Raw genomic sequence first — 22,325 nt, 5'->3', positions numbered from 1 at the left:
CGGATCATCCCGATGATCCCTCATCAACGCCCCGCGGCGACCCGTCTGGACACGCTCCGTCTCTCTCGCACTCTGGGACTCTCGGGCGCGTGCGAGAGAGACGGGGCGAGAAGCAGCACTCGTTTGCCGTTGGGGTCTGGAGGTGGCGGCGCGCTGCGGTTGGTGTACCCGGTGTAGTCTGTGCCGCCCCGCTGGTCATTGTCTGGAGAGACAACGGGGGAAACCGAGCAAAGTTAAACTGGCTGCACCCTTAACCCTTCAACCCTTCTCTCTCTCTCTCTCTCTCTCTCTCTCTCTCTCTCTCTCTCTCTCTCTCTCTCTCTCTCTCTCCCTCTCTCTCTCTCTCTCTCGCCTCGCTCTTCTCTCCTCTCCTTTCCTATCCTCTCTTTCCCTCTCTCCTCTCTCTCTCTCGGCGCGATTCGCTCTGTGACGGTACGGCCCGGGCAGCCCTGTTTAGCCTAATGCAGCTTCATTTTTCCGCGGCCAGTGCCTTGGCTGCCGGGCCGTGCCGGGCCGCCTGGCTCCAGCGACTGGAGACTCCAGCGCGGTGCGGCGGCGCGGCCCGGCACGGCCCCTCAGGGCAAACAGAGATGGAAAAGTTGGGCGTGCGAATGCTATTGGAGATGATGAGCATTCCCAGCCGAAAGCTAATATTTAATTTTGCCGGCAAACAGGCGGCACGGCACGGCACTGCCTGAAGGAGGCGGGCACGCGGCGCGCAGGCGGCATTTGTTGCCCTTTCGGAAATGGCTCGGAATGTGTGTTTGGCTTGCGTCGCTCTGTCTCTCTCGCACCCCTGTGCGGCGCCCTGTGAGAGCGAGAGAGACGAGTGCCCGTTGGGGGATACCGATGGAAATTCAAACCTTGTCACGAGTCGTTTTAATGCACGTGCGCCACGGCGGTCCCTGCGCTGTCTCTCTCGCACTCCTCGGGGACGCCCCGCGAGTGCGACAGAGACGCCGCGAGTGGCGTGTCGTCCCGATTGCCAGTTTTGCGGTCCGTCCGGTGTTTCGGAGCGGAAAGGAAAGTCATGTTTGCTTAATCGCGTCACGGGATCCGAACCAACGAAAACGGAGTGAACGTGTTCGGTTAATTTGCAGCGTGAAAGGCGCCCTGCACTGCCAGCGAGCTGCCAGTGTGTTGTCCAATAATTGAATCGCGCGCGGTCGGTGTCGGGTCACTCTGTCTCTGTCGCACTCATGGGGCGCCCGGCAGGGGCGCGAGAGAGACAGAGCGACACGAAACGCTTCTGCCCCTGGCAGGCGTGTACACTGTTGTGTATCAAGAAGTGTGACGTGAAACATTCGTCATTGAACGGTGAACCGTGTCTGTTTGAATGCGAGCCGCCAAGGCCGCCGAATTGACCGAATTGGCTCTGGATTCTTGTCCCGACCAACGTGACGTGTGACATTCCTGGAACACCAGTGACGTGACAGACAGGCGGGCCGACGTCGCGGCACTGAAAAAATGATGAGTCCGACAGAAAGTGGGTCTCTGGCGCACGCTGGCGCATTGGACGTTGTCGTGTTCAACTCGAGGCGGGGCATTAATTCATTAATTATTGGCGATCGTTAGCGGGGCGTCTAGTGACGCGGCTCGGCTCGGCTGGCGGGCAGGGCAGGGCCAGGCCAGGCCGGCCTCGGAGACGGGACGCCGCGGCGTAATGGGGGAGCCAGGTAGCGGGGGCACTGGAAACAGCCAGGCCGGCCAATTTCAGTGAGACGCCAATTATTGTCATCATTGTTATTATTCCGACATGGCGGCCGCCGGAACTAAAGAGGAGCGCCGGGTGAGTTGGAGCGCCACTGTACAGGGCTCGAACCGAACGTGTGACCCCACCAATGGATTCCTCGTTTGGAGAGCAGTCCATTGGTGGGGTCACACGTTCGGTTCGAGTCCCGTTTAGCGACTCTGGAGCTCCAAACGCGTCTAGAGTTTTGGCCGCCTCCGCCGGTCTTCTGGCCCACTGTGGGCCCCGCCCAACAAGGGTCCTTTTAAAAGTCGGGCCGCGTTGCGTTGCCGGCCCGCTGACTCGGTGGCACGGTGACTTCGCGACACCGTTCGGGCCGACCCTCCAAGGGATGAAGGTCGGGGAAGGTCGGACGACGGGGCACCTGGCCCAGACCTGGCCCAGACCTGGCCGTACCAGTGTACCGGTCCGACCGGTCCCCGCCCTCTGCGTGTCCGCGTGTCTCGCAGTGCCGTGGCCGTGCACCCGCGCCGTGGCGGAGACCCCCAACAACGCGGCCCCTCTTTGACGTGCAGTTTTGCCTTCCTGGATGTCGGCGGGCCGGGGGGTGGGGGTGGTACGAGCTCATTGGGAGCCGTGCCAGGCCCGGCCCGGGACCCTGCGCTCATCCGGAGCCCCCCTCCCCCACACGGCCCGCCGCGGTTCTTACATAAATGCCGTCCACTTTGAGGTCCGTCTCACAATGGACCGCGCGATTACATGGTCCCGATGGCACGCGGGCAAGTACGCGAAGCCGGTGACCGCTCTGTCGCTCTGTCCCCCTCCCACTTATGGAGCGTCGCCGGACCGTAGGGGTGCGAGAGAGACGGAAGAGGAAGCGGACATCACGGCACGGAATCGAGTTGACGATTCGCGCGGACCTCCACGGGACGCGCCGCGAGTGCGAGAGAGACAGCAGGTCGGAATCAGTCTGCCGCGTCGTGCCGCCTCGCCTCGCCTCGCGCTCCTCGGGGCAAAAATGGAGCCGGAGTGCGGCTCTAAAGGCTACGACAAACATGCTCCAAACGAGTTTGCCTCCGCCGTCCTAACCGCCCCCGGTCGCCGTCGTTTCTCTCTCTCTCTCTCTCTCTCTCTCTCTCTCTCTCTCTCTCTCTCTCTCTCTCCTCTCTCTCTCTCTCTCTCTCCCACCCTCTCTCCCCCACGACCCCCGGCGACGGCGTCGTCCCCAGCGGCGCTCCGCGACAGCTCCGCCAGGTCCCAGGCGACACCATGGTGGGCACGGGCGTGCTGGGTACGGCGCGACTCGGCACGCCACGGCACGCATTCCGCAGCATTGAATCAACAGTGAAACGACAATATTAACTCGCCGCTCCCTCCGCTGCACTCGGCTCGGCTCGGCTGGCTTCGGCAGTGGCGTGGAGGGGACCCCACCTTGAGGAGCGCCTAGCCTAGACAGTAGGCGAGGGCCTCCACCAGCCACCGCCGCAGCACTGCCTAGCTCGCCCTCGATCGCCTATTCGATCCGAAGCAGGACACCACTTGAACGATTTCAGTCATTTCTGCTTCCTCCTCCCCCCACCCGTTTTCCACGAGGTGCTTCGCTAAACTTTCCGCACAGTATCAATCGCGCTGCGGAAATAATCGCATTGCACTGGGGAGGGGGGGGGCGTTGCTCACCGTGTGGCAGTGCAAGCGGAGCTGTTTAAGCAGCTTTCATCTGTGTGTGTGTGTGTGCGTGCGTGTGTGTGCCAACGGCGTCACACTGTGGAGGGGGTAGACTTGTACCGTGAGGGCCTGGTTGTGTCTGGCGCCCCGCCCCGCCCCGCCACGCCCCGCCACGCCCCGCCCCGCCACGCCCCGCCACGCCCCGCCCCCGCCACGCCCCGCCACGCCCCGCCACGCCCAGCCGCGCCGCGCTTGGTACAGGGGGCGAAGTTTCCTGGGATCGTACGGCACGCCAAAGTGACTAAGTGCGATTTCGTATTCTCCTCAACGCTGGCGGGGCTGGCGGGGCTGGCGGGGCTCCGAGTTGTCGTTACTGGGAGACAAATTGCGGGGCAATCCTCGGCGATGGCCCGGCCGCGGCGAGAGCCTAGCGCGAGGCTAGCGCGAGCGTGCGGACCGATTCCCTCGCTCTGTCTCTCTCGCACCACCGCGCCAAGCCCCGCGGCGGTGCGAGAGAGACAGAGCGAACGCCGCTTCGGAGTCGCCCCGCTGCAGCCGCGGTCGCCGCGGTCGATGATACTTTATCGCGAAATCCTCACAAGCTCGCCGCGGCATACGCTCGCGTTTCTGTTTTTCGGTCTGTTTTTGTTGCTTTTTCGCGGGCTTTTGTTTTTGTTTGTTCGAGGAATTGCAGCGGGCTCTGCTCTTAGGCGAGGGCGCGGCCCGCGGCGAGCTCACGGCGCCGATGGCAAACAGCGAGAGTAACAGGAACCCCATCAGGACCGTCAGGGAGTCGGGTCGAGCTCGGGCCGAAATAAGGGGACTGGGGAGGGGGGGGGGCACGGCTAAGTCGCCACCAAAGCTCCTCGCTCCGTCTCTCTCGCTCTCTCGGGGCGCGCCGCTGGGGCCGCTGGGGCGCGAGAGAGACGGCGCGTCGAGGCCCCGGCCCGGGCGCAGTGCTCGCAGCGAGTAAATATTCTTATCTGGGAGCGCGGTCGGCAATGCATGCAGATGACAGTTATGACTGCCTGCCTGCTCCCAGGGCGTGCCCCCCCCCCTCCCCCTTTCTTCCAGTGTCGATGCGACGGGCCGCACGAACTGGCCGTGCCGCAGAACGTCGCTGTTATTGCCTACGTCACGTTCTCAGGAATGGGGCGGGTTTGACGCGGCATGCACTCCCTCTCTCTCTCCCTCTCCTTCCTTCTCTCACTTACTTACAGTGGGTTAATTCCAGCGTCGCGGTCTCTTTTGTCGTGTTTATTTTTGAATTTTTTGCTTCAACGTCATGCCACTTTTGGCGAGGGGCGCGAGTATTCTAGTGGCAGGGGTGTGTGGGGTGGCGGGTTTTCTCGTGGTTTACGGGTTTCTTTCACACACACTCTCACACACATACATACCACACACACACACACACACACACACACACACACACACACACACAGGGGTGGACGGGGCCATTGCAGCCATCCCCTGACGGAAGCAATAAAGCATCTGGAGAGCGGGAGAGGTCCAGGTTTGCGTTGTCAGGCCTGCCTGCCCCGCCCGTCAGTGTGTCGTCCTCTCGCTGACGGACGGACGGACGGACGGACGCAGCCCTGTGCGTATGATACTTCTTCCGGAAAGCTTGACACTGACGCGGTGACAGCGCTGTCATCGGCCGCGGTGACGTCGGTGACGTGCGTGACGTCGCCGCGCTGCTGCCGCTCTCGCGGCGAGTGCATCCGAGTGACACACACACACGCGCGCTTGTGCGGTCTGTGACAGACAGAAGCTCTGCACTTTGCACACCGACGGGCAGACAGACAGACAGACAGACAGACAGACAGACAGACAGACAGGCGGTGAGACATGCGGCACCGCGACGCGAGAGAAGCGACTCTCCCTGTAAAACCATCCCATCCCTTCTGCTGTCTCCCTTTCTCTCTCTCGACACTGGCTGTACAGCCGCGGCGTGGTTAGCCTATCCGGCCGGCTCATAAGACGCTGTCGGGGCGAGCAGAGCAGCGCAGCGAGTTGGTGGAGGAATGATGCCGCGATGAACGGCCCGGCCGACCGGAAGTGGAGATCGGGGATCGCAGTGTAGCGCCTCCAGGAACGCGATGAACGTTGGACGGCCGGGCCGACGGCCGTGCCGGGCTGCCCCAAGTACTGCAGGATATTTCTCAGCAGGGCAACGCCCGTCTGCAGAGCGGCCGAGTGATTATTTCTCCCGGAGTGTGTCAGCGGGGCGGGGCGGGGCGGGGCGGGGCGGCCGAAAGGGTTGGCGCCCGTGGCGTGGAACGTATAATCTGGAACGTGAGTCGAGTTTTACCAGTGAGAATGATATTCTGCTCGGCGCGCTGCCGCGCTGCGGACCGCCCCCTACTTTGGGATGTAGCCCGGGCCGCGTGGTTATATCACGCAGAGCAATGGAGTGAGACGAGGACGGAGGAGGGGGCGGGGCGGGGCGGCAAGACGCACGGACGGACCAAAATGGCGGGTGTCCGTCATTTGGCCACCCCGCCCCGCCCCGCCGTCGTGGGAAGTGGCGTGCTTGGCCGCGGCTGGGATTGTCCTGGCAGCCGCCCGCTTCACGTGTGGTTTCCCCTTTTACTTGTCTTCTTTTGGCGAGGCCCGCGGGGCCCGGAGCACAGGGTGGGGAGGGGGGACGGGTGTCAGGCTACTGATGTAATTTACATGTAGTCCCCAGGGTAGTTAAAGTCTCCTCCGCCCATTTCTCTGCACCTGTCAGACCCCGGGGCGGGGCGGGGCGGGGCGGGGCGGGGCGGGGCGCGGGGCGGGGGGCCCACCCTTCCATCCTTCCTTCGCCCACAGCCACACCTCGGGACCCAGCGCGCCGACCGCCGCCGCTCGTTTTGCAGTGCGTTTGCAGGAATGTGTTCCGTCCCCCCTCCGCTCCCTCTGCTACATCGCTTTCCTCTTGTTGCAGGTTTGTGGCAAGTCAGTGGGCATGGAGACCGATCTGGGAGCGGCCGCGGCCGACAGCCCCGTAGTGCCCCCCCCCCCCCGCCATCCGTACATGGCAGGACGCCGGCGGCGAGCGCCGTGCCGGGGAGGCAGGCCGCCGAGCGCGCGCGTTCGACGGGACAGCCTGCCTGCCCGGCGCCCTATCCGCCCGTGCCGAGCGGGAGGCCAGCTCGTCGCGCTCGAGCGCCGACGCGTTCGACGGGAGCAATCGTGGGCCACTCGGTTCGAGTCCCATGCACTCGGCTCACGGCGCTGCCCTTCTGCCCCTGGCCGCTCGCGCGCCGCTCACTCGTCTCTCTCGCGCGCGTGAGGCGCATCGAAGGTGTGCGAGAGACACGGAGTGCTGCCGCTAGTGGCGGCCACCGGCTACCGTCACCGCGCTGGAGCACTTAAAAGCGGCGTGCCTACGGCCTGTGCTGGGATGCTGGCCGCTGTCAGGCTGGCCGGCCGGCCGCGCTGCGACGCGACTCGGCGCGGCCGCTGCATTAAACATGTGACCCCGAGGCCGAGGCGCTAATGCCCTATGATACGCCGACACTAGGACGCCGACAGTCGACAGCCCGACAGGCGGCCGACACGTGACCAGCTTCTCGCATTTGGATGCATCCTTTATTTAGCGCGCTGTCTCGCTCGCGCCGTGTCACGAGTCACACGGCTGTGCGTCTCTCTCGCACCCCCACGGCGCGGCCCGCGAGTGCGAGAGAGACGGAGAGTCACGGGGAATCACCGCCTGTCGGAATCGGGACGGGACAGTTCCAGTGCCGCGACGCCACTTTTAGCAGTGGCGGAGAGCAGTGGCGCGCGGAGTGGCGGAGCGGAGTCACTGCGGGAAAAAAAGAAAAGGGGGAAATAGAGGCGAAGTTCGCCGAGCTCTGTCTGTCGCGGCGTGTCGCGTGTGCGGACTGCGGCTGGTGTCGCTTCCGTCGCGCTGTCTCTCTCGCTCCCGAACGGCGCGCCGCGTGAGTGCGAGGGAGACAGAGCGACGGAAACGACCCCCGGAAGCAGTCGCACCGTGTGGCCTGTCCGAGTGCAGAGTGCAGCGCCACGCCTGCCCTATTCATGTGCATTAGTGGACGGAGCGACGCCGTGCCGCCTTGGCCGGAGTGCCATCCCGGCGCGGCTGTCACCGTCGCGGGTTCAACTCCCGCCGTCGGCATGGCGGGCAGGTGTCGCTCCGACACTGTAGAAGGGCGACATCGCCCTGGCGACCCCCCGCTGCATTTTGGCAGTGTGTATTGGCAGCGTTTGCCTCGCTATCCTGTTGATTCCTCCTCGGCAGACGTTTTTCTCGCCCTGTCTCTCTCTGTCTCTCTCCCTCGGCTGCGGCCGCGCGGGGCCCAGGCCGGGGCCCAGGCCGGGCGGGGGGATGCAGCTAACAAGAGTGGCTCCTGCAGGGGAGGGGGGTCCCGGGGGAGAAGCTAGCTGAGGAGACGGCAGGCAGGGGCCGCTGAATTTGTGTGCAGGACCCCGGCGAGGAGAAGGGGGGGGGGGAGGGGAGGTAACAGGGTTAGAGGGACGCTCTGCACGGCTGAGGTGAGGTTTTGGATGGAGCACGTCCATTATGTCTGGAAGAGGAACCCCTCCAAGGATATGTGGACGCGGTGGGGCGGCCGTCCCTACCAGTAACCTACTTTTCCACTTAAAGGTTTCCCACTGTAAAACAGAGAATTGTGGTGAATCGAAGTTGATTTTTTTTTAGAATGTGGGAGTGTCAGAGAGTGTGCCCCTTGCGGCCACTATCACAGGACTTCTTTGTTTGTTTTATTTTTTTGTGGAGCATTAGAGCGAAATCTGCGTCGGGCGGCGCGCCGCGTGCGTTAAAAGGGACACCTTGATGGATGGCTGTGCTTGGCTGTGCGTTGTGCGTTCGGCCACGTTCGCCATACCGGTGGGTTCCGCAGGGCGCCGTCGGCGGCGTCCTTGGCGCCAGCGTCGCCTCCCCGGAGAGTACTCCGATCTCCTCTCACTCGCTCGGCGGCGTGCCTTCCCCAGCGTCCTGCGGCCCCTGCGGCCTGCGTCGTCTTCCCACCGGCCTAAATTTCCCTTCCGTTTCGACGTCGCGGTTTCCACCAAAAGTGCTTTTCTCTTTTCCTCTTCTCTTTCCGCCCCGGGTTTTTCGCAGGCGAGCGTTCGCTGGTGTCGCGCCAGGTGACCACGCCCCGCCCCGCCCCGCCCTGGCGGTGCGTCGACCCTTGACCCCCTCCGCCCCGCCCCGGTGGACGGGCGCTCTCGTTTCCACCGGGACGTCCTCTCCGTCCACTTGGGCCTTCGCTTTCATAATTTCCGGAGGGGCGTGCACTGGGAGGCTGATGCCGAACCTCGCGCCGTCTCTCTCGCACTCGCGTGGACCCTGCCGTCGCGTTGCGGGGGAGAGAGAGACGGAGAGAGACCTGGAGCAGGCCGGCCAGGAAAGGGGGGCTCTGTTTTGATTTACAGTGATGATTCGGGGCGTGGCGGCGCGGCGTGGCGTTAATAAGGGAGTAGCATGACAAAGGCATTGTTTTGGGGCCACAATGGCGGCCGCGGATTCAATGGCCAAATTAATGGATTTGGTGGCCATCTCTCGCCATCTCTGTCTCAGGCGCGCTGCGCCCGCTGCCGGAGCTCCGCCTGCTCCGTGCTCGCTCACTTTGGCAGACAACACTGCCCCGTCGGCCGGGCTCCGTCTGCGCCGTCATCCCGAGCAAGCGCGGAGCGCCAAGCGCCAAGCGGGTGGAGCGAGGCGGGGCGAGCGGAGCGCCCCGTGAAAGGCCCCGGAGTAACGCGGCGCTACATGTCACGGGGCGGGGCGGGGCGGCAGCGCGCCCCTTCCTTTCTCACGCCATTATCGTAATTACTGCCCCCCCCCTCTTCCAGAGCACCACGACTACTTGGCCGTGCCGGTGCGGCGCTCCTTTTCCGAAACCGCTGTCCCACTTCTCACTTTTTTGCTCCCTTTTTTTTTCATTTCTCCCCGATATTTCCTTGTTATTCCCGCTGCTCCCCCGGTTCGCACTGCTGCCTGGCCAGCCTGGCTCTGAACCTCCACACCGCCCTGGGGCCTGCGGCCTGCCCGCCTGCTCCCCCCGGCCCTTCTGGGGCTCCTCGCCGGCGCGGTCGGCGCGTTCGGCTGCGGTCGCGGTGGCGGGGCGCGGCGGGGCGGGGGGGGCGGGCGGCGGGGCGGGGCGGGGTGTGTAATTTGTCTCCGTTTCGCTCATTTTGAAGCTGATGAGGGCGACAGAGCCCCGCAATGAGGGCCGTCCTGACCGCGGCGCGGCCGAAAGGCCCAGCAAGTCGCACGCCGTCTCGCTCGCACCCCCACGCCACGCCGTGAGTGCGAGAGAGACAGAGCGATGCCCCGCCAAAGGGCCAAAGGGCCGCGCGGCACGCACATTCGCCCCGATAGATGGCGTGCAGACAGTTGGCGGAAAGTTTGGCGGCCGCCTGCAGACTGAGAGTCGGTTTCGTCGCTCTGTCTCTCTCGCACCTGTACGGGACGCCCCATGAGTGCGAGAGAGACAGCGCGACGACTCTGGGAATCAGTCCGCCGGCTCTGCCGGCTCTGCCTGTGTCGCGGCGAGCGTTTCCAGTTTTCCCCTGCAGAGGGCGGCGCCGTCGGGGGCGGGCGCGGCCGGGGGTTTAACGTGGCCGTAATCAATCCGTAAAGGAGGGGAAAAATTGTCCAGCCAGCGGAAGGAGGAAACTTGCTTGGCGGAGGAGGGCTGCGCGACAGACGGGCCGGGCGGAGAAAAAAAAGTCAGAAAAAAAAAGCGACAGCCTTGTCGCGTCCGCGACCCACATCGCGTAGTCCGTAGTCGCGAGCGGACAATTAATTCGAAAAATGGCGGAGGCCGCCCGGCTCGGCTCGCCCGACAAGGGGAGTCATTTGCGACATGAGGACCTCGTCGTCTCAGGACGTCGCCTCGCTGGCACTTCCTCTCATTTTCGGGTGGCTTTCCTTCGGGAAAAGTGTCCTCTTGAGCGCTGTCCGGGCCACTGCGAGACGAGCACCGCGCAGCGTGGGCGGCACTCAGTAAAAAATACTTTTTTAAAATTAAATTTACAGTCTAATGAAAAAAAATTAAGTTTAAATTATTTTTTTTTGCCGATGCTGAGGGTCCTGGCGGGAGCACACACACGCCGACGAGGGAAGGTCCTGGCGGTAATTTCTCCCTTTGCGAGTGCATCTGCTGAGACGGCGTAAAGCGCGTAAGCCGAGGTCCCCGCCCATTTCTCAGCATTGTGTTCATCCGCTGCGACACCGACAGTACCGACGCTCTCTCTCTCTCTCTCTCTCTCTCTCTCTCTCTCTCTCTCTCTCTCTCTCTCTCTCTCTCTCTCTCTCTCTCTCTCTCTCTCTCTCTCTCACTCGCGGGGCGTCCCGCACGGGTGCGAGAGAGACAGAGCGAGCTGGTCGTCGTCGGCGCGCTTACTTGTCGCGCGGAGACATCTGCCTCGCCAAATGTATCTCGCGCCATCAGGAGCGACGTGGAGCGGGACCGGAAATTGCAGTGTAGTTTCGCCGTGGATGTGGGTCGCTACAGCCACTGTAAAAGGGGGAAATAAACGGAAGAGCGGCCGCTTATTCATCTATCTTGTTGCCGTCTATTTATCTATCTCTCGCGATATTAGACACCTGCACGCACTCGGGCCGGCACACTGGCGGGCGCCTTGGCGCCTTGGCAGCTGCGAAGTGCCTGCCTGCCACCCACTACCCCAATAAATCACTGGCGGCTCTTCCTGCAGGAACCCGTTCCCGGCCGCGCGGGTAGTTTCGGTGAATAAACCAAAACTCGGCTTTCTTTCCTCCTCCTCCCTCCTCGCGGGGACGCGGCGGAGACGCGCCGGCGTTAGGGAAGGCCGCGTTGAAACATCTGTCGGGCGTGCAATGGGCCGGCCCGTCTCGGCTCGGCTCTCGCGGGGCTGCGTTCGGCTGCGTCTCCGTCGCTCTCGCCGCGCGCACCCCGCGGGGGCGACGGAGACGGACGAGGCGCTCGTGACGTCACCGCCATCCCACCGCCATCCCGCCGCCATCCCCGCCACCAAGTGGGTCAAGCCGTTTAGGGGCATGTAAAGTAGTATGGCTGCAGGGAACGCCTGCACCGTAAAAAAAAAACAGGACAGCCGGTTTCGTCGAACCCGTCTAATCGTGGTGTTTGCACTGCGAGTGTGTGTGTGTGTGTGGGGGGGGGGGGTACATGTGTGGGGGTGCTACTCGGTTTGAAAGCATGCTCCCCCCATCCCGAGGCCATTTTCGGTCCGTGGAGGTGAAATATATGTGCGCCCGGGTGTCTGCCTTGGCGTCTGCCTTGGCGTCTGCCGTCCTCCCTTGCCGTCCTTGGAACCGGCCCAGACATTCGAAGACCTCGTTCACCGCTCCGGAATCCAGGAATCCAGCACCCAAGCCGTGTCAACCCCGTTAGGCGGACAATGTTAGCCAGAGCCCAATGGTTACCTGAAAAAAAAAATGTGGGTTGAATTTTTTTGTTAGTGGCCGCTGAGTTTTTCTCGCGCCCTTCAAAGGAAAGGTGACAGCTGCGTTGCTGTAAACGCGACTGCGGGCCGCGGCGGGGCGCGTGTGAGGCCCTGGCGGGGCGGGGCGGGGCGGGGCGGGCAGGTGGCGCGGGTAAGAAGCTTACGCGTCGAGGTAATTCAGGCTCATTAGTGGGGTGTGGAGCCAAGGGGTGGGAATCAGGCAGTGTCCTCGCGCGGGCCGCGTCGCGACACTGGAAGAACGGCTGGGAACAATCCTCTGCCCGGCGTGGTGGCTCGCGTCGCGCTGCTTGAACTTTAAAAGATGCAATTTATTGCGGTTCAGCCGGGGTCCTTGCCTTTCGGTTCGGTGGCGTCGGCTCGGATTTGGCTTTCCGTATCATTGCAGAGCTTGTTGCGCGTGGCCTCTGCCCCCGCGGCCTCCGGTTGGCCTCCGGTTGGCCTCCGGTTGGCCTCTGGCCCGGCCTCGGCCACACCGTAACAGCGCCGGCCTCTATTTGCATTTAGATTGAATGAAAATAATTGTGTGTGCAACGGCGTGAGTCCGGCGGAACGCCGTCGCGGCCGAAGAAAGAACCGAACCGCCTTGAGGAATCGTTTCCAGCGAGCCTGAACCGCCCGAACGGCGCCATTGAAAAATAAAAATGGGGGATTTCCCAGTGGCGTCGATATTAATGACCTGTTTTCTCTGTTTGCCGTTCCAGGTTCGGACACTCTTCGTCAGCGGCCTGCCCATGGACGCCAAGCCGCGAGAGCTGTACCTGCTTTTCAGAGCTTACGAGGTAGGTCATTCATTCGCTTCTAGCTCATTTTTATTGAAAGTAATCGAAAATTCTCATCAGCTGATGGGGATGACTCCTTTCCTATTCCCTCCTAGGTATTTTAGTCGAGACTGTTATGAAAGTAACCAATTTCTATCGCATCATTTGTAGCATTTCATGATATAACATAATAAATATCTCCTAGCCTTCCTACGAGTGCGATGAACAAAAATGTTGATGTTGGAGATAAGGCGACACAACAACTCGTCCGAAAAAAGCAAATAAAATGGTTGCTTGGCAGTGGCGCGGGAAGGGGTGGTGTGTTGGCTGGCTGGCAGGTGGCATCCTCGCGGTGCTGCGGTGCCAGGCAGGAAGCTCCCCGACTTCCCCCTCCCTTCCCTTGCCCGCCTCGTTTGTTTAGGATGACGGGCTCAGACACTTTTATTTCCCAATTATATGTATGAAAAAAGGACCCGTCCCCCTCCTTCCTCGCGCCTCATTTGCGTGGCGTTTTCGTCATTGTTGCTGATTTTACGCGGATACTTTATCACGACCGACGATGTCGGTCACAGGGTTACGTCAGAAGGTTGTGGAAAAAGGAGACGTAATTTTCAGATTACTCTTTGAAACTAAATTATTATCCTGTGAAGTCTGTAACTCTTGGCAGCGGAATGTAGTCTGTGAACTGCTGACCTCGAAACTTGGTGTTTGCTTTGCTGAGAGATATGCGCTTGTTTGACTCTGTTTCAGGGATACGAGGGTTCCTTACTAAAAGTTACCACTAAAAATGGAAAGACAGCTTCGGTGAGTTTTCCTCTCTTGGCATATTCTTGCCAACTTTGTTCCTCCTTGACCTTTTTGTGTCTTTGCAGCCCGTGGGCTTCGTGACGTTCCACACGAGGGCGGGGGCCGAGGCCGCGAAACAGGATCTTCAGGTGCGTGAAACAAACACTGTCCATCACTGACACCCACACACTTACACACACACACAGACACAGGGCCACACACTTATCTTGTCACACGGCGGTCGGGCGGTTGCCCCCTGAACACAGCACCGCTCCGTGTGCTCCGCTGCGGAAGAGACGGAAAATGTTTTTGAAGCGAGTGTACCTGTGTGATTTCCATTTCCTGTCCACCTGGCGGGGTTGCTGCACAGGGCTGCACGGTGCGGCACGAGTGGTTGTGTTGCAGCTTCCAAGCGACACTTTGAGGGCCTCCGCCAATGTACATACAATCCGGACACTCACTCACCCCCACCCAACCAATCATACCAACCTAACCTAGTGGCTGGACGGTTTAGCGCACTCGCTGTAGACACCATGACGTCATCATGACGTCCTTCACGACGTTCTTCACGGCACTTGTTCACGTACGCTGTACAAAGGTGCCAGCAGCGCAGTCTCGACTGCAGTCTTGCCACCATCCCCGTGTCCTTGTTTAGAGTGGTACTTCTTCTTTCTTACCTGTGTACACACGCATCGAACCGCTGCATTCGATTGGTATCATTGGTTGGGTTCCGTCACGGACAGGGTCTAGAGTGTGAATCTTTGCGGGAAAGGGTGTCTAATGTGTGAATGAGCCAAATTAACAAATTGGGAATGTTTAAGGGTTTTCGTTTCTTGGAAACCGCAAATCCTTTCAAAAATAAAATCCAACGCAATCATACTGGAAATGAATGCGTGGTTTGAGAATGAATGTGAGCACTGCTGTTGGATACTTCCAACGCTTCTAGTTTGACCCCCACTAACTCACAGCTTACACAGGTACTTCCGGAATCCCCCAAGTTGTTTCTTCTTTCCAGAATTTGATGACTAACTCGGTCACTTCTTGTACTACCCTCTGACAATGATTGATTTCGCAAGCACCTGTTTGAAAGTATGATCATGGTATTTCAGTTTGTAACAATGCTTCTTTGCAATTAATTTCCGTGCAATCGGACTAAAGTATAATTTTTTGTGGTTTCTTTCACGAAAGCTAGTAAATTTTGGGACATTTTACTAATTTTGTTAGTTACATAAAGTTTTTATTATTCCGTGATTCTTAAAATTATGAGCATCTCAATATGTTCTTTCATAAGAAGCATCGTTACACTTTGTGCTAGTGTACTTTTTTTTTCAAATGGACCACACCAACCGCACTATATGACCACCATTTTACCTCAATTGTTTTTTCCTTTTTTGTTTTTGGGCTGGGCCTTTGTCTACAGCAGGGTGTTCGGTTCGACCCGGACTTGCCTCAAACGATTCGCCTCGAGTTTGCCAAGAGCAACACCAAAGTTAGCAAGCCAAAGCAACCCAGCGCGTCGGTCGCGCCCGCTCACCAGACCCTCATGCACCCACTCACCCAACGTAAGTACCGCACCGTCACTCCCTTGGCGCCACACCCTGGCCTACCTGACGAGCCGGCACGCGCTGCGCCCCTGACAGACCACGCGCAAAGAAAAATTAAATCAAATTTAGTTTCGCAGTTTTAATGAGATGGTATATCTTTGAATCTATAAACCTTTTTTGACATTTCGCGCCGTGATGTGGTTGGGGTGCAGCGCGCGTTGGCAAGCCTGCCGCTTGCATGCAACCATTGCCTGACCACCAACCGCTTGCACCTGCATCTAGCTCCTGTGCCCTGTAAGGTGCCTTTCACAGGTGTTTTGTTTAATCTTACTTTCTCTTTTCTATCCTTGGGTGCCTTGACCAAGTGAGATATGATGCTCTCATGGCTGGGCGGGTCGACGCATAATGGGGGAAGGGGGTCCTGCATGACACTGTTTCTTTTTAATATTTTGTTAACTTGCAGTTCATCTCTACATCATCGTGGTATTGTAGTTGAGATTTACTTATTCTGTTGGTTAGGGTACAAGTAGGTTTCAATTTTTACCTCGGTAAAGGTAGGTTTTCTTGTCTGTGCTTTCGATTTCTTCGTTTTCTCTTTTAAGTCATGCTTCATACAAAACAGCGCTGAATTGTCATTTCATGTGTTTGGTTCTTTCTTTATAATTTGTGTTTGTTGATGCGCTTTTGGTTTCTCAGCCGGGCTGTTTTAACAAGGTTAAAACGCGTCCTCTGAAGGCCTCAGCGCAACCACAAATTTATGTTATGTCATTCCGTTGTGTTAATTTGCGGCCTTTGATGCGCGTAGGATAGAGATTCCGGAATGCATGGCATATTTCTGGAAAGGTTGAAATCAAACACGCTTAAGTTTAGAACTTCTTTTCTTCATTTTTTTTAAAATTTATAGTGGCCGTACTGGCGTTTGTTCTGCTTTCCTCCTCTCATGACCAAGTGCGAGCGAGAAGCACGAAAACGGTCTGCTCGAAACAATACGGCTTTGGCGCCCTTTCGACGCAAAGCCCGATATCTTGCCGCCCCGTGCCGTCAGTGTATTTCTCAGTGGGTCGCGTCGCTACCGGTTGACAAAGCTGCTCTGCCGAGCAGCTACAATCCGTTTGTTTCTGCATCAATTTCGTCGCGAGGGGGTGGGGGCGGCGCTGCAGGGTGTGTAAGTGCCAAAGCAGGGCCCCTAGTGCTGCCTGCCTGGCGGGCTGCCTGGCGGCTGCGCTAGGTACGGAGACCGTGGGGCGGAAGGGCCCTAAACGACTCACCGCCCTTATGCACACAGCAGCGACATTAGAATGGAATTAGCCGACCCGTGTAATGAGGCGGCCAGATTTATCAGTGGTGCAAACATTGCCCTTCCGATCCGACCGCGCTAGTTCCCGCGGTGTAGTTCCAGGTGGGGCGAGGCTGGCGGCGCAGTGCGGTGATATTACACTGCGAAAAAGAATACACACAGCAGCGGTAGCTCCCCAGCAAGCGCGTGGGCACTTTTGTTTTGCTCTCGGTGATGAATTGAAAACAAGCGCGAAGTGCCGCCGGTTTTGGATAGTGTTTAATCCGGGCTTCCATCGAGGCGGGCGGCGCCTTTCCGGGCGAGTGGTGGGGAGTGGTGGCCGTTTGCCGGGTCCACTGCATCCAAACGAGCCACCGGGGATCGGGCTGCATCTCGCATAACTGCGGCCGATTTGGCGCCATTTTCGATTTGGCGCCATTTTCGGATTTGGCGCCATTTTCCGAGTCAGGCCGGAAGTGAGGTTAGGTTCCGCGGGACGCGCGGGAAAACAGGGAGGCCGTATCGATGGCCGGGACAGGGACGACACGGGCTGGCACCGCTTCGTGCCGCACGCGCCGTGAGGCAGACAGTCGATGTTCCTCTCTCGCACTCATGGGTTCTCCGTACAGGTGCGAGAGAGCGACGAAAGCGACTCCCGGAATCAGTGTGCTGTGTCGTGTCGATCGACGGCGAGGCCGCGATAGCGGGGATGTCCGGCCGGCACGGCAGGCCGACGGCAGGCTGCCAGGCTCGCATGCGTGCGGCCTTGGCGCTCGGCAGGCAGCTTGCAGCCGCGATGCACCCTTCGACTCGCTGTCTCGTAGAGCGAATGACGAGCGATCGATGTCTCGACGGGCCGTGGGCCGTTGTGATTGGCTGGCGGCGCGCGTGTCTGGGTCCTGGCGTGACTGGCAGCCAGGACAGCCCGGCCGGCACGAACGTCGCTTCAGTGTGTTTTCCCTGAATGTTCGGCGGCGTCTCTTTCGGGCTGGCACCGACCAGACCGGCGCATGCGGGCCGAACGCTGGCAGGGCGCTGAAGACGTTGTGGGGAATTTTGGGATTAGCTGGAAACAGGAAGCCGACTTGGTGGCCTACGCACCTCCCCGGGCCGCCGCGCTCACCTGCCGACGCAAGACCGGTTGCCCGGTAATTAAAGTTAAATTTTAAAATTCAATCTGGGCCGGGCTTGCCGCGCCAACTTGGCGGGCAAACTTGCACAGCCAAAGGGGCGGCCAAAGCGGCGGCAATCGGAGGGACGCGATGCGGCTCGGCTTAGAATCGGCCTCGCGTGGACACTGTCAAAAAAAGTTGATCGAATTGGCTTAATTTTTAAAAAGGTTGCGCTGGCAACCCTACATTCAACACAATATAACTAGTGTAAGTCATTTGGACTTCTCAAGTAATGGCCAGCATGACTTTAAATATTTTTATTTTATTATTATTACTAGGCATGTTTCTCATTGTGATATGCATGGAGTTGTAATCTATTTTTCGTTCCCTAAGCATCAACATGGTCGGTATGGTTCGCGCCACATTGTACAGAGGTCATGAGACGTAGGCGCCACTCATAGTGGTAATCCACTCTAGAAACTCAGTGTGCGTTATACAGTTTGCACCCGAGGTGGGTCTGTACACTCACACTGTTATGTTTCTAGAGCTGGTAGTGGCTTCACCTCGTTTCTTCAAGACTGGGGTGCACCGTTGAATGCACCCAGTGTAGCTATAGATTCTAGTTTCTAATGCTTAAGGGATGGTGAACACCGAACCGTCTCGGGACTTTGAGTCATACAGACCCTCGTGTCGGAGGGACGTGTAGGAGGGATGAGGGTGATATTCAGTCGAACAGCCTGCGGAAGCGCTAAGCTTGACCCTTTGGAAAATAAAGACTCTGATACTGCTTCCCTGCCCGCGGCGAGGCCGAGGCCGAGACTGACCCTGTTGTTGTTTTGCTTGCAGACTTGTCGCCGTTCTACCCGGGTGCGCCGGAACTGTGGCAGCATCCGATAGCCTTCTCGACCGCGGCGGAGCTGCCCGGGCCCGCGCTCCACCACCTGGTGCATCCCGCGCTGCACCCGCAGCTGCCCGTACGTTCCTACCTCTGACTAGCCTCCAGCAGCAAGAGCCAGGCGGGGCCGCCGCCGGGGCCGCCAGGGCCGCCGGGGCCGCAGCCAGGGCACGGCCATCTGCCGGCTGCGGGGGGCCCCCTCGGCCCGCTCGGCCCCCTGGGCCCCCTGGGCCCCTTGGGCCCCATCTGCAGCGGCGTGAGCCATGGCGGACAAGGAGTGTGCACGGCGACGGGCCAGTGCGGCAACCAGTGCGGCAACCAGACCCACCACGTTAGTCCAAACGCCTCACGTACTCACTCACTCCGGCGGGTCCACTTCCTGGGCCTCCTTGGCCACCTCCAGAGGCGACGCGCGAACGAAGCGGCGAGCAGCGGAGCCCCCTTCTGGGCGCTCGCGGTGCTCAATCTGATGCCGTTCATTTTTCCTTTGTCAGAACGAATGAAACTGAGGCAAAATTTAGTCGTGCCCCTCCAACACAGCTACATATTCTGTCTCTCCAACACCACACCAGGCAATCTTCTCTCGGACTTGGGCGGTTAGGAATTGAGGGTTTTCTAAAAGGGCAGCTCCCAGCCTGACAGTGGATTGTCAGTTCAAACAGCAGCGGTGTACGCTTGCACCGTTCCCACTTTTTAACCGTCAAACGCGCGAAGTGCTGCAGTCTATGCAACTTCAACCCTTTTAAAGTCACTCTTTAGGTTGAAACGACAGGAAGTTTTAAAAATAAACAGTTAGGAGGAAAGAAAGACTTTTTCCAAGCAACCAGTCCAGTGTGACTACTACGCTTCCAAACAAAGCCTTACCGGACTCGACACACCTGCTTTTTAGTTGCCTGCATCACCCGCGTAGAACATTTACCTAAACCCGTTGCAGAGACGAGGGCCGCCCTGCCGCCCCATTCTCTGTCTCTCTCTTTCTCACCAGGACAGACGACGCCGCGACATCCCTCTCGTATTAGGCTCGAGACCCTCTGAAAACCGGAAGTGGACCTTGCTGGAGCTTATTAGACTGCACCTTCTGTCTTTCTTATATGTGTCTCTTTGGATTGTTTTCGTCTCTCTGTTGACTTTTTTTTTGTCACTCGCACGCTTTCGTCCTGAAATTCTGTTCTTTGTTATTGTCTGTCTCTGTCTCTCCCTAGCTTACTTTTCACGTTTCTCAATGATTTTTTTTTTCACACTGCATGTTCTTTTTTCTCAGACGATTAATAGTCGAGCGCTATCAAGCACAAGATTTACCAGTGTGGTGTCTCTGCACTTTTTAGGAATGTCTCACGTGCACTTTTTTTGTACTAGTCATTATTTTCGAAGCACTCGTCACGTTTTTTTACACTGTTTTTTTTTTATTTGCTCGTCACTCGGTCATCTTTGTGAGCGCGAGCAGAGAGCCGTATCTTGCCTTGGCACCAAATCACCTCAACGCCACCCCCACCCTATCGGCACTGCGCTGCAAAAAAAAAGGAATAACTAAAAAAAGAATTCCACCTTCCTAGCACTGCGTTACCCTCCCTCCCCCTTTTTCACCTCAGTCCCCATCGCTCCAGAAGCCGTCTCCAGAGAGACGCATTCCTGCAGAGAATCTCCTTTTGGAATCCACTCCCGTGCAACGGCGCGAGATTTGAACTATCGAGAATGCACGTTTGGCACGTGACAAAAAAAATTAACGAGTCTCAGAAAATTTATCTCAGATTTTCCTCTAGAAATGAGTCCCACGATTCGATCATCTGAATGCAATTAGTAGTTTCACATTCGAAAAAAAGGGAGAGGGGGCTTTAGAAATCAGAAATCCTCCAGCACTGAATTGTAGTGAACCCTGGCTAGGTCCCTTATTTGACTTTTTCAGTCAAAGAAACCTGTACTTTAGTATAAGGTGGGAGAGTACTGGAAAAAGTCCAGAGGTAAAAATAGGTCTCGATGGCCCTTGTTTAAATATCGTCTGGTTTCTCACTCCCCGTTCTTTTCTGTCTCTAATCTTTCCTTGATCTGCGTCTTTCTCTTCCTCTCTGTTCCCACTTTTGGCAGGTAGGCCTGGTTCGCGTCGATCCTTCCCTGACCCCACGTGCGCGCACAGACACACACATACTGTATCCGTCGCGACGCACACCGACACACTCACACTAACGCCCCGCAGCCCTGTCTCTATGGCTCCCCCTGCCTTGTCTTGAGTGGGAGAGAGACACGGCATTTGTGCTTGGGTCGAAAGCGCCGTCGAAAAGGTGTGGCCTCACTCTTACGAAATCCACCGCGGGTGGTCATTTTTAATCTCAGTGATATGTTTATTTTTGAAAAGACTGAATGAATGGATAGATGGATGGATGGATGGATGGTTTTGTAAGAGTGCGGCTCTGCCTCTTCGCAGTGCGGTGTCCTCGCTGGTGCCTCTGCACTTGTTCCCACTGCAGGACTTCTCTGAAGTGTCCTAAAGCAGTGCACTGAAAGTCGCTGTGATCAGTGGCAGCGGGAGGAAACATACCTATCTGGCATTTCCAAAAAAATAAATGGGTTTCCTCTCTGGCAAGACCAAGGAAAGATAAGGTTCCGAACAAAATTGCAATTCTACCTAAATTGTTGTAATGAAACTTTTTTTTTTCGTTTTACAAATTGTTCAAAATTTTGAGTATTGTTTTTTAAAGGAAACTTACTTTTTCTACAATCTTGTTTTTATTTTAGAAAACAATAACACATGATCTGTACAGAGTTTTAAATCGCTTGTTAAACTTACAGGAATGAACCGGTCGATGTTAGACTTGCATGGCCTTCCCTGTGATTTGCTTTGCTCGCTTTCAAAGATCAGTCAGAGCAGAAGGAAATAACCTCTGCCCTATACCTGTTTTAATCGTTTCAAAGCATTTTTTGTGTCCTTTTTTCCGTTAACATTTCAACCTGATCTGTGGAAACGAGCAACATTTGCTAACATTTCTCATGGATTTAAAACTGTACTTGTTGGACGATTGGATGGACGCGCTGACTCAGACTGCAATGCCAAGTGCACTCTCATGCGTTGCTTCAGCACTTCCATCCAACGGCCCGCAGCAACTTAACGTGGTTATTTGCATTCACAATCTGGAATAAGTGCTTTTGGTGTAACTCAGAAAAGCCTCTAGTTTGTTTTCGACGGCATAATGCAAATAGCTTTTAGCGTGTTTGTGGTTTTCTGCACCAGGTGTCTTTTGTAGGGGCCTCTGTGTCCTCTGACAAGCCGCGACCAGAGTTCTCTGCTTCAGTTAAATTATTTTTTTTTTTAATGCGTAGCTTTGAAATTTGAAGTTGAGATCCACTGAAGCCGAGAGCTTTGGTCCGCGGACGCTGCGGTCCACCCTGGCCGGGCTGGTGGTGACGGAGTGCGTTGGTTGGCAGGACATGAACGGCGTGTGTGGGCAACAGGCCGACGCGTGGCGCGTGTTCGGGCCCCAGGGCCACGGCCACGGCCACGGCCAGGGCATGCCACACTTCCTACCGTCCCCGGCGCTGGCCTCGCCCGCGGGGTCCTCCTGCTCGCCCAGCGGACAGCACGGCGGCCACGGCGGCCACGGCCCCCACCCCCCGCAGGGCGCCCTGGCGCCCCAGCAGGGCCAGGGCCCGCCCTGCTCGGCGCTCTTCGTCACCGGCCTCGGCCAGTTCGTGTCCGAGCACGAGCTTAAGGACATCTTCAGCAGGTATGCGGTGCGCCCACTTTTACTACTACGCTAATTTTTAAGACAGCCCGATCGAACGCAGAGGGATGACGCCTGCCAAAGCTTTGATGAATTTCGGCGAACATGTTGTTCTGGGTTATTTCCCTCCGGACTCCTCCTCTTAATTCAAAGGAATCGCCTGTAGTCTATCCTTCTTACCCCCGCGCCTAAAACACACGGAAAGGAAGCATTAAAAGAGACGAAAGAAGGATGAAGTCGGGGTGGGGTCCGCAAACAAAAGTGTGGATGCCCTCCACTCCTCCTCCTCCTCCTCCTCTCCTTCCGCGCCCTAATTTTTAGGGCAGGTGGGCAGGTAGACACGGGGCCGCGCCCCGCCCGCCTCTCTGTCGACTCGTGTCGGCGCAGAATTTCCCGGCGGGGTCGTTTGTCCCCGTGATGGATGCCGAAGCGAGCCCGTCTGGT

General features: G+C 58.0%; 1 protein-coding gene across 4 annotated transcripts in view; it reads left to right on the top strand.

Annotated features, from left to right (window-relative positions):
• The window catches only part of LOC117639621 (protein couch potato-like), a 128,463-nt gene that overhangs the window by 99,930 nt on the left and 6,208 nt on the right, over nucleotides 1–22,325 (top strand). For 2 of the 4 annotated variants that reach the window (XM_034375468.1, XM_034375470.1), the window contains 7 exons: nucleotides 6,285–6,344; nucleotides 12,499–12,576; nucleotides 13,306–13,359; nucleotides 13,428–13,490; nucleotides 14,762–14,903; nucleotides 18,120–18,247; nucleotides 21,586–21,884. In XM_034375468.1, the coding sequence (XP_034231359.1) occupies nucleotides 6,285–6,344; nucleotides 12,499–12,576; nucleotides 13,306–13,359; nucleotides 13,428–13,490; nucleotides 14,762–14,903; nucleotides 18,120–18,247; nucleotides 21,586–21,884 (824 nt within the window). The remainder of the gene's footprint in view (nucleotides 1–6,284; nucleotides 6,345–12,498; nucleotides 12,577–13,305; nucleotides 13,360–13,427; nucleotides 13,491–14,761; nucleotides 14,904–18,119; nucleotides 18,248–21,585; nucleotides 21,885–22,325) is intronic. The other 2 variants (XM_034375471.1, XM_034375472.1) reach the window with 2 other exon arrangements.

Source organism: Thrips palmi, unplaced genomic scaffold (genome assembly GCF_012932325.1).
Source record: "Thrips palmi isolate BJ-2018 unplaced genomic scaffold, TpBJ-2018v1 HiC_scaffold_11, whole genome shotgun sequence".
NCBI classification, from domain to species: domain Eukaryota; kingdom Metazoa; phylum Arthropoda; class Insecta; order Thysanoptera; family Thripidae; genus Thrips; species Thrips palmi.
Note: the sequence above shows the minus strand (reverse complement) of the source record. Positions and strands in the feature narration are given on the sequence as shown.